Below are 12162 nucleotides of genomic sequence, written 5' to 3'. Positions count from 1 at the left end.
GTGAGTTTGAGGTCAGCCTGGTCTACAGAGCAAGCTCCAGGACAGGCACCAAAACTACACAGAGAAACCCTGTCTTGAAAATACCAAAAAAAAAAAAAAAAGGTTTTATCAACATCTCTAATGCAACTTCAGGGATTACCATGAAAGTTAACTCTAAACATTAAAAGGTAGGGTAAAGTTAAAATAGAGCTGCAACATCAACATGTCCACAGGAACAGACTCTTCCAAATAGCTATATTTTCAGTGTCTGCTATACTGAGGTCTAGATTTGGAGATGGCAGAGCTTCTGGTCTCTATTCTGCAGCTCTCCACTGGCTCCTGGTCAGTCCATTTAATTTCTACCTTTGAGAGGCTTTGCATCTAATGACTCACCTACCAGAAAAGGTCACTTCAAATCAATGCATCACTACTGTCTACAGAAGCAGACAGTTAACCCTATTACTGAAGTATAATTCAAATCACTGAGGTTTAATTAATTCTGCAAAGTAACATATACCAAATGTACGGACTTACCTCTTTCAATTATAAAAGCAGCCAATGAACTGCTACATTTCAGATATTGCGAGTGGGTAGAAATTAGTTGACTAAATGTTTCTTTAACAAGCTGTGAAATCTTGGCATACTGGACTTGTCTCCCTTCTAGAAAAAACAAAAAGCAGTACAAATTTGAAGAGCATTTTTCCAAGAAATGTTTTATTTTTGCAGTTACACTAGTTATTAATTTATAGAGACACATGGACAAATTTCCATTTTTTTGTCATGGTTGTATTCAGTTGTAAAAGAATACAGATTAAGCTGGGCAGTGGTGGCGCACACCTTTAATCCCAGGACTCTGGAGGCAGAGCCAGGTGGATCTCTGTGAGTTCGAGGCCAGCCTAGGCTACAGAGTGAGTTCTAGCAAAGGCGCAAAGCTACATAGAGAAACTCTGTCTCAAATAAATAAATAAATAAAATACAAATTATAGAGCTTTGTGAATAACTTCTTATGAATGATATGTCAGTGTCAACCTCACTACCTGAACACTCTGCTTATGTTTGCTGAACTCAGTCTAGACATGATATTCAAACTCATGATAAACATGGTATTTTTTTGGCTGTACATTACTGTCTATGCCACATATTGCAACATTCCACTTAATGACAATAATCCTACCCAACTTGACAATCAAAACACATTCATCATAGTCATCATGACACAAATTACTTAGAATCTGCCCCAATGAGAACCGCTGCAACCCAAAAAGTATTTGCACTTCTGATATAGTTCCACATTCCAACTAAAAAACTTCCTGACCTTGAAAGATGGTTCAAATAATTCTCAGTAGTAACCAGAATCACTATAGAACAGTGTATATAACCAAGAATATAAATTAGTTACCCAGGAAGCTTGATTTATTTTTATTTTTTTAATATGATGGTGCCTGAAATAGCACGGCAGAGCCCTGGAGACCTAATATTTTGTTCATTTACAACTGTGCATTGCTAATGAAAGGTCACTGTCCAGAGGGTCAGCAATGGCAAAAGGCACTTACTTCAGTGTTTCTCAAAGTTGGTTGTATAGCACTGCTTTTTGTCTCTTTGTTTTGTTTCTAAGACAGTATCTCACTGTATAGGCCAGGCTGGCCCTAAACTCGTGATCCTCTTGCCTGGCCTCTGGAACTCTAGGGTTATATGCATTTGCCAACATGCCTAGACCACTGAAAAAGGTTCTTAATTGATAAGTCTTTTCAGCCTGAAGGCCTCTCTGCTGACGTAGCAATTCAAATTAAATCGAAACAGACCGAATTGGAAAAGTCCAGGTTTAATGGGTAAAGTGTTCCTGGGTGATTCCCGGGCCCCTCAGAGAGGAGACCAGGACGACAGACCAGAAGAACCATGAGTCTGTTTTTTGGGGATGCAGCTTATATACCCTGTGGGAGTGGTCTTGAGCCTCTCTGGGGGAGGAGCTGTGTTTGATGGGCTTTGAAGGGGCAGGTTTGGGGAAAGAGATCAGGAAGGAAGTTGAGGTGGATCTTCCACCAGAACATTCCAGACTCTTTGGGTACAGGGATGCCAGGGTGCCAGGGGTTGAAGTGAAGCTCCCATCCAAACATTGATATTAAATTGGTGGATGTCAATGGTTTATCAGGTGGTTCACAGTTCATTTAATATTTTCAAAGATAACTGAAATGATTTTGCATTTGTGCAATGCATGTATATGAAATGTATGACTATTTAAATTTTTCAATAAATTCTTTTAATAATCATAATTTTCTAAAGGCACACAAATGCATTAGCAGTCTCAGTACCTTGCTAAGTGGATATAACTTATTTTAAGTCCATTTATCTGTTCTCATTTTCATTGAACTTACATTTTTATTTGTTAATATTATTAACACTATACCTGAAACAAAACAGGTGAATCACATTACAAAAAAGATAAAGAGTAAAAGGACAGTCATAAAATTACAAAATTAAACTTTGAGTTAAAGCTAAGTGAACTGTTAGTGGCTCTGTTTATCACCCAGAATTCATGGTACAGGAAAAGAAGCTTCCATTAAAATGCTTTTAATTATTCTTTTTTTATAGAGGAAAGATATAGATTCATAAGTTCCCTTCTCCAGATGCAGGACCACTACCACCAATTCTCTACAGGTATTTTGAAACACAATCTATAAATATGAACATACTTCATTGAAAAGAAAAAATAAAGCCAAGACCACACTAAAGCCTACTCTTTGTATTTACTTAGTCATGAACAATGAAGGTGGCTGTCAATATTTTTTCATTCTCTTTAATCGTTCCAAGAATGAATGTACTATATGGTTTGCAATTATTTTGTGTCTTATTTTATGATACAGAAAGTACACTGCAATTAGGGCCAACAGAATACAAATTATGGATATGGTAAGAAAATGTTTTGCTGCATATTAAAAACATCACAAAGAACATTTGAGACTCATCACTGTGCCAATATATGAGGAGGGTATAGCTCAGTAGTAAAGTGCTTCAAATGTACTCCTGGGTTCAATCCTGAACACCATAAAAAACAAAACAATATGCTAAAATAGCTCTTCTCTTAATTTAAAGATTTATTTTTATTTATGTGTGTGCATTCTGTTTTTCTGTGTGAATGTGCATGTGTGTGTGTGGGGGGGGGGGGGGGGGGGGGGCTCATGGAGACCAGAAGAGGATGTGAGATCACCTGGAGCTGGGAATTACAGGCAGTTGTAAGCCACCCAATCTGGGAAACATACTCCCTCCATTCCAGTCCTCTGCAAAAGCAGAACACACTTTAACTGCTGAGCCATCTCCAGCCCCCTTGGTCTTAATATTGAAAGAAATAATATTTTGAATATAATCAAATCAAATAGTTACTAAATATTCCTCTCAGCAAATGAGTAAAAAAATGAGCAAGTACAATACTATTTTCCCTATACATGTGTGCTAGCTATTGAGGGAATAAAACAGCATCGCAAGGTATTAGGAATAATGAGATGAAACCGTGACACACATAAAATCTGTTCACAATATCTTTTAAAGGTATTTTATCATGTGTATGTGTATGTGTGTATGTGGGAGGGGTGTTGTATATGTGACTGCAGGTACCTATAGGAACCAGAGGTGTTGAATCCTCTTGGAGCTATAATTACAGGCAGTTGTGGGTGGCCTGCTATGAGTGCTGGTAACTGAATTTGGATCCTCTACAGGAGTAGTAGGAGATCTTAACTACTGAGCCATCTCTCCAGCCTTCTTATGCTACTTCTTTGACTACAAGTTGCTAGCTTCAAGAGATACCCATTATCATGATAACCTGAATCTATTTTCAGAGCCAGTATACTACTGAAATACAGTCTATTAGAAATGTTCTTCGAAGCAGACAGACCTTGATAACTGGCCCAACATGAAATGTTCAGTAAATTTTTTGTGGGTCTCAAATCTTTATTTTTTCTTCAAAAGCTTAAACATTCAATTCCTATTTTAACCCCATATATTTGTTTGCTCACCCTTTTCTGACATTTGGCTCCAAAACTTAATTTCCAAAACTGGACTCTACCTTTGCATTATTAACTGTATCCTTTCTGACTCGCATACTATGACAGGTTCTCCTAGGGTAATATGATTTAGATCCTTTACCAATTCTTTGAAATCTACCCCCTTGATCATTACAGACATTCAGAGGCTAATAGGAATGGCAAAACCTCTTCTACCATAAGCAACCACTCTTGCAGACGGAGCCATCAGGGATGTTCATGAACTCTTACACCTCTGAGGTCAAGTGACCATACCTATCTCTTAGTGGATTTTGTCTCTTGAATGTGCTTATTTCCCTGGTCTGTCCATGCAAGCACACAAACAATTGAGACCTTTTTTCTTTGTCTTAGAAAGACGACTAGAACAGCGAGGCTGACTGGAACCAAAGTTCTCAAACCCTAACCTCCAGGCCTAGAAAAATGAAATGAAAACTCTTTTCAACTTACAAATGCCTTCCTTAAAGTCTGAAGTGTCTCTCAAATATCATCAGTATAGGAATTAAGAAGAATTTCCTGCCTTCCAGGAGACAATAGGCTACCAGTCAAGGATACAATTGCTTTACAATATTGAATATGACAATCATGATAAAACAATGCAAGTTCTGATTTAACAAACACTTTCTATACGCCAGAAACCAATGTATTTTGTGCCTATCAACTCAATCCTCACAATAACTAGATGAGGCAATTGCCATAATGGCAATTTTAAAAGTGAAGAAATTAAAGTACAACAAGAATTAATTAGTTCTTGGTCACATAAACAGTAACTTCAACTGAAGTTTTATACACACAAATATATATGTATATAAATATGTACATTTACCTATATATTTAATCTCATTTATACATATATAAAATGTGTATTTTTATATGTATATATACATGAGTCTTAAAGATTTTATTTTATGTGTTTTGTCATCATGTATATGTGTTTACCATGTACATGCTTTATTAACTTACCTCTTTATTAAAAGGATCCTGCCCACCAGTATTTCATGTGGTTCTGGCAACTGAGACAAAGTTCTCATACCATCTAGGCAAGCACTTACCACCAAGTTATGTCCAAGACCCCTTTCCCATTTTTAGAGAAGCCTCACTACATTGACAGGCTGCTTGGTGGACTGTCAAGCCTTGAACTTGCTATCCTCCTGCCTCAGCCCCGAGAACAGCTAGGATTTATATATGGCTGTACCATCGGAACTGGCTAAAATCCCTTTTTAAATCTTTCCTTTCCAACCTCATTTCTCTCACTACAAGCAAATTTTGAAGGAACATTTCCCCTTTAATAGAAGCATGAAAGGTCTGAATAAAATGTTAAGGTACATTTTCATATCTGTGCACTTTAATTTCTCATCGGGTTAATATTCTAAAAAGATCATGTCCTACCATATTGTACTTTTGAAACATATGCTGCTTCGGGTGTGACAACAGGTTCTGCAGGGATAGGAGGAGGTCCTGTAAATAAAACAAAGACATAAAGAGACAATGAAGTGGCAACCTTAGAAAGAACTGAGAGCCAGCACTTTACTGTTCTGCAGTAATAGTAATCCAAAAAATGCACTCCAAAAAATAACAACCCAAGAACAGCCATACATAATGGTTCTATTTTCTTTACACTTCTGTCAACTCCGTCATCATCAAATACTCACTGGCTCAGTTGGTCTTCCTATTTTGACATCAGCTGTGCAAACTAATTTCTGAGTTTCCTGATCTTAACAGCACAGCCTAGCTTCCTTTGTAAAAGCTGCACCATTCTGAAACTCAGCTTACTTCAGATACATGGGAACAATCTGTTTACAATAATACTTTGCAAAACATTTAAAATTAACATTTTATCAAAATGAGTAAAATTATTTTAAATGCTCTTATTAGGCTTTTAACAGGACAGTGCTACAAATTTTCTAATAATATTAGTCCTGTTCTTAGGAAATGTTTTCCAGATCAGCCCTAAAAGCTACAGAGCACATGCAAAACAAGATAATGACACAGGGACAGAGGGACACATGAGGAAAAAGATCAGGAAGGTTTAACTGAAGAGGCTCTGGAAGCTAAGTTTTTTTAACTTAGTTAAAAGAAAACAAGATGAAAAACCAGTTAAAGATACAGAGACAAGTAAAGACAGAGTGGTGATGTTACCTGACATCTCACACTAGAGAAAATGCTAACTAGAGTTAGACACATATTCCTGGACTTGAGAAAAGCAAGCTGAAAACTCAGAAAGAAGGATTTAAAATCCATTTACTCAAGAGAATATGGCTTAAGCAGAAGGAAAACTAGAGATATTAAATTCTGCTTATTATGAATAAATAATCTCAATAACCACAACAAAACTGTACAAGGAAAACTTCATTGTAAAATACCAGGTAAAAATAGCCAAACAAAGTTGAAAAAGAATAAAAATAGAGAGTTCACATACACAGATTTAGTAACTTATTCCAAAGCTGTGTAATCAAAACAATATGACAGTAATAAAAACAGTGTATTACTGGCATAAGGACATATACACAGACCAGAGAGCCCAGAAAGATATAATCTGGTTGTTTTTAACAGGGGTGCCAGGGGCATTTTTTTTTGACAAATGCTCCCATGAAAACTAATATTCACAAGCTGTAGAATAAAGCTGTACACTGGCATCTTATACGAAAATAAGACTTGTAAAATAAATTTGTAAATGTAATAGCTAAAACCAGAAGCTCTAAAAAGAAACCACAGGGAGAAACTTCATGACATGGGATTTGGCAATAATTTCTTGGGTATGACACCAAAGATTACGGACAACAAAAGAAAACTGGATTTATCAAAAAATAAAATGTTTTATATATCAAAGGATACTACCAATAAAGTTAAAAGGTAACCCACAGGATGGAATGTTTTTATTTGTACATGAAGTATCTTATAAATACCCAGAATATACCCAGTTTTAAAAGTCACTAACAATAGAATTAGTTTAAAATGGAAGAAATGACTTTAACAGGCTTTGTCTCTCCTCCTTAAAAAGATAATGTCCAATAAACACATCATCAATAGGGAAATTTAAGTCAAAACCACAAAAGATACTACTTTACATCCTTTAGTATGACTACTGGCAAAACATGATTATATCTTTTTGTGATGAAAATGCAAGATCATTGTAACTATGAAACATTTCAGCAAACAGCAACTGAGAGAAATTATTCAAAATCTAATTTTGTAGTTGTTAAGTAATCCTTCATTAAGTCTTTCAGATGACTCCTTCTGGAAAATGACACATTCAAACACACTGTAGTCAGTTCAATTTACCTGCTGGTTCTATAACTCTTGGCTCGGCCTCATCAAGTTGTAGAAGCTCATCAAGAGCTAATTTTGCTGCATTGGATCTAGATTCCTTTTTATTTTGTCCCAGTCCAGTCTTGTACTGAATACCATCCACCACAGCACAAAAAGCAAAATATGGTCCCATAACATTACCTTGAAAAAGAACCAAGAATGAATACTACAATAATTCACAGAATATTCTTGCAATTGATGTCTGAATGTTAGGAAAATATTCCAGTATAAAATTCTAGAAAACTATTTAGTATTAAATGATCTCATTTTAGTATAAACTCAACTTTCTGTAGACCAATTAGGGATTAATGCCCCTAAACTGATTCTATGGGTTCAAGCAGCTATATTGGCTGCAGATATAATGCAAGCAATAAAGACAGCTTCAGAATACAGTATAATGTATAGCAATGGTTAGCACTCAAATATTTACTAAACTACTTGAGAGGTAATAAAATATTTGAAGACTTCTAGAAATATTCATGTTCAAAACTTCAATACAAATAAAATTAAATTTCATCTTTGGATGGCCCTATTAATTTTATAAGCTCCAAATTATAAGGGATACTTTTGGAGAAACTTTGTATACCCATTAAAGCATCATAGTAAGCAACTGAATCCATTACCACTCAGGAAAGGGAGGGTCGGAGAACATACAGGAAGAAACAAAACAAGAAAGAGAAAAGGCATCTTCATGAATTTAACTGAATACCCATTCTTCCACAAATTCTCCAACAGGATTACCTTTACACTATTACCTTTACTTGGATTTTGTATTTGCCTCATGAAAAATGAAATTTAATCAATCTTCTAAATTTACAGGTAGAACATTTTAATGTTAGGAATCTATACTAAATTTCTAAATCACTACTTTTTGGCTAGGGACTGTCTTATTTTCTCACAACCATGCTATATTAATTGGTTTTAAAAGATACACTCAAGATTTTATTAGGAACTTAAATCTATATCTGGCTAACCTTGCTTTTTCTCCCTTACCTAAACATCTCTATTTTCCATTTTTCCATGTTTACATGTATTTTTATCTAAACTACCAAACCAGAGAACATTTTACATTCTTAACAAGTATGATTCTTAGATATATTACATATTAAATTTGTTAAAAGTGTTCTGTATTAGAATGCTGAGCTTTGAACCTCACATTGTTTACAACACAGGTTCACAAATGTACTGAATCATACTTATAACAAAACGAACACCACTGGCATTCTTCAGACCAGTGAAGCATTTACACTGGGCATTTTTTTTATCTTTTTCTAATAGCTTACATTTTCTAAGGCTTATCTATTTGAGAATAGTGTAGGAAAGCTAAGAAGTTAAACAAGGATTGAGACCACAGTTTACTTTATACTACAGTGCACATTTTTGTCATGTTAAATTTACTGGTATTTCACCCAAAGAAACTTCTTAAAAATCTTCAGTAAAATTTCCAGAGCTTTAAATTATGTTGCAAATCTTTGAGATACATATAGGAATATACAGGCAAAGATGCGAAATAAGAAACAAAACTCTATGCATGCATACAAATATTTTAAAGCTGTGTTTTTACTATCACCTTTTTAGTCAATGCTTCTTCTTTTTTTCTTTTTCAAGACAGGGTCTCTCTATGTAGCCCTGGCTGTCCTGAACTCACTCTGTAGACCAGGCTGGCCTAGAACTCACAGAGATCCACCTGCCTCTGTCTCCTGAGTGCTAGGATTAAAGGTGTGTACCACTGTCTGGCTAGTCAATGTTTCTTAAAAGTACCTAATCTCTTATTTTCCCAAGTTCCTAAAGTTCTTACTTAGTGTCCACAACATAAAGAGATTAGAAGCCTCTTTCTGGTCTTAACTGATTACACTCCTGAATCCATCCACAGGTACAACATGGTAAGAGACTTTTCCAGGTTTAAGGGAGAGTGGAAGAAACGACAGACAAGTCTGCACATACAGCATCAACCACAGAAGCGCTCTTTTCAGATCAAATCCTTGAATTTCACAGGCCAAATTTGACCATATTGTTTTCTAGGCATCACAGTCACAGAATGTTTCTTACACTTCAGGACAGATTCCCTAACATCGCCAGAAATGTGTCTTTATTGTACAACTATTTGCATCATAATACACTCATTAGCCCTAATAACGCATACCATAGTGAACATAGAACCACTTATATGCCCTACTTCTATCGGGAAAAATGCTAGCACTGGGATAATTAGACATAACTTCAAACTTGCCTGTTGTTACAGTCTCCTTAAGGTCAAGCTGAACACGCTGCATTTGTGCATATTGGTGCAAGGCTGACACAGGATTTATCTCTCCACGTTTGTATTTCATTATAAATTCTTTAGGTATTTTTTTTGGAGGAAGGACAGTGTTTGAAATAGATGAAAGACCTTTGGAAAGCAATGGCTCTGGAAAGTTACCTAAGAACAAATGTTTATACTGGTCAGTTTGGTTTAAAGAAAATGAGCAAAAGTACTAAATCCTTCTTAAATAAGCATATCTTTCCCCCAAAGTACTAAATCCTTCTTAAATAAGCATATCTTTCCCCCACGTTCCTACTAGACAGTCTGGGCACACATATAAGCACAACCTGCTGTTGTAAATGTCTTTTGGCACACTGAGGACACACCGTACTGAAATATTAATTATATTAATGCTAGAAAAAAATATTGGAGCTTTAGTGATGTTTTCAGAGAGAAGTTATTTTTACAGATGGGCTCACTAAGGCCTAGAATGGAAACGACACAGATCTGGTTTAGTTGGGACTACAATCTAGTTTGTGCTCTAATCTGCAGCTATAATGCCTATCCCACTGAGTCACTGAACTGATTCCAGTTCAGCCTAAGGTTTACAGTATGCTTGCCTCTGCTTTATGTTATACTAAGTGGTCTATAGAATACAAAGGACTTATTAGCCTAGTTCTTTCCCTGACACCTCATGGGCGGGTGTGTGTGTGTGTGTGTGTCATACTTTAAGTAATTTAACAGTGAAGGTGGAAACTAAGAAATGCAAGGTTAAAGAGTTCTACAGGCCATCTACTGTATTGTAAGTCACAGTTACTAACTCCAAATGCGACAGGGCCACGGAGATGACAGACAGGCAGACACACCCCCCAAAACAAACACACACTACACTTCTTGGCAATCCCAGGGTCTTAATGTACCAAGGCACTTCTACAAATAAAAAGGAAGCTGTACCTGTCACTTGTGTAACCTTGGATGCCATATTCGACAGGCTGCAACTTTCGGAGGAATACCCGGTGGGCAGAGTGACCGTCTGAGCTGATGACTGAACTGGCAAGTTCTTTTTCAGCATCTGAGCAAAGCTGGGGACCCTGGAACTCTGAAACCAGTCATTGTTTCCAGAAGTTTTCTCACCTGTTTAGGATGAAATTGGCAGAAAATAAAAAATCCCAGGGAAATAAGTTCCCGGAAGGAGGAAGAGAAACCCACGAAAACTTTTAAATCCACAGATTGCCCCCCCCCCCCCCCGACATACACATAGGCTCCTGTGGCTACTGACTGCCACATCCCTCTTTAACTGACCTCAAAGCTGAGTTGTTTTTTTGTTTTTTTTTTTTTTTGTTTTTTCGAGACAGGGTTTCTCTGTATAGCTTTGTGCCTTTTCCTGGAACTCACTTGGTAGCCCAGGCTGGCCTCGAACTCACAGAGATCCGCCTGGCTCTGCCTCCCGAGTGCTAGGATTAAAGGCGTGCGCCACCACCGCCCGGCTCCTGAGTTGTGTTTTAACAGACAATGAAGTCTTCGGAATTCCTCCCCCAAGCTCAACTACAAAGGGGAATGGAGGGACCACGGGGTGGGTGTGAAAGGAAGGACCAGGCGTCTCCTGGACACTGAGGGGCCTCATTAGCAAGGTCTAGAGAGATGAGAACAGGCGAGGACAGAACCGAACGGCGCCCGCTCCCCGGCCAGCGCACCCCCGAGGCTGTCCTTCGCGCCCTCCCCGCCCAGGCTGGCGGGCAGGTGAGCGGCCAGAGGCAGGCCGAGCCGAGGGCCCGGGACCGGGGCTCGTCGGCTGCCGCCCGCGGTCGCCATCGCTGAGCTGCCACCGTCGACCTCTCGCCTCAGGCCTCTGCCGGCACGCGGCCAGTCGCGTCTTTCAAAAGGCCCCTCGTGCTGACCCTGAGGAGTGGGGCCTGCGCCCCCGCGGCGCCCGTCGTCCAATCAGCAAGGACCCCCGCTCTCGGCCCCGCCCCTCCGCCCCTGCGCCCCTGGCGCATGCTGGCTGCGTAGCCTGGTCCAGGTCAGGGCGAATGCTGCGCGGGTTCCAGGCCTCGTCTCTGTCCTGGCCATGGGCACGTCCGCAGCTGTCTATCTCTGTGGAAGACAAAGTCCCAAGGTTCAGCCTCTTCTCCTACCCTGCCCCCCTCACCTGCTCATGGGGCTGCTTGTCCTCACCCCAGTTGTCTACCCTTAGTGTGACCCCAGTCCTCAGAGTGCATGGCATGGCTGCTTATCCCGGCCTCACTGAGGGTGACCCGAGCCCTCACAGAGCACCATGTCACATCGGTTGTCTACACCTAGTGTGCCAGCCCTCACAAAACACCAGATGGCTGTCTAACCCTGCCTAAGTGTCTTTGCCTAGGAGGACTTCCCCAGGGTCCTCCAGGCAGCCAGGGATACCTGAGACTTGTTTCAAAGACATTTTATCTCTAGGTAGGAACTGAGAAGGGCCCAGGGGTTAGACCTTTGACAAGTAGAAGCTCCACTAGTGTGGCCCCAAAGAACCGTAAGGAAGTCAGATGTGAGGCTGGAAGCAAATGGCCCTAATATGTGGGTGACTGATTCCAACCCCCTTCCCCCAAAATACACACATTTTTTAGT

The 12162-nt window shown here is 38.9% G+C and overlaps 1 protein-coding gene across 2 annotated transcripts in view; it reads right to left on the bottom strand.

The window, feature by feature from the left end:
• The window catches only part of Adad1 (adenosine deaminase domain containing 1), a 38106-nt gene extending 26733 nt beyond the window's left edge, over positions 1–11373 (bottom strand). Inside the window, exons 1-6 of one of the 2 annotated variants that reach the window (XM_052731701.1) lie at positions 11256–11373; positions 10516–10695; positions 9550–9738; positions 7293–7460; positions 5400–5468; positions 514–639 (exon numbers count right to left, since the gene is read on the bottom strand). In XM_052731701.1, the coding sequence (XP_052587661.1) occupies positions 514–639; positions 5400–5468; positions 7293–7460; positions 9550–9738; positions 10516–10695; positions 11256–11373 (850 nt within the window). Of the gene's footprint in view, positions 1–513; positions 640–5399; positions 5469–7292; positions 7461–9549; positions 9739–10515; positions 10696–11255 lie in introns of those variants that run through there. The other variant, XM_052731702.1, reaches the window with a different exon arrangement.
• Between the last annotated feature and the right edge of the window lie 789 nt (positions 11374–12162).

The sequence above is a fragment of the Peromyscus californicus genome, unplaced genomic scaffold, assembly GCF_007827085.1.
Source record: "Peromyscus californicus insignis strain IS unplaced genomic scaffold, ASM782708v3 Scaffold_9__1_contigs__length_137607984, whole genome shotgun sequence".
In the NCBI taxonomy this organism is placed as follows: domain Eukaryota; kingdom Metazoa; phylum Chordata; class Mammalia; order Rodentia; family Cricetidae; genus Peromyscus; species Peromyscus californicus.
This window is presented reverse-complemented; position numbering and strand designations above follow the sequence as displayed.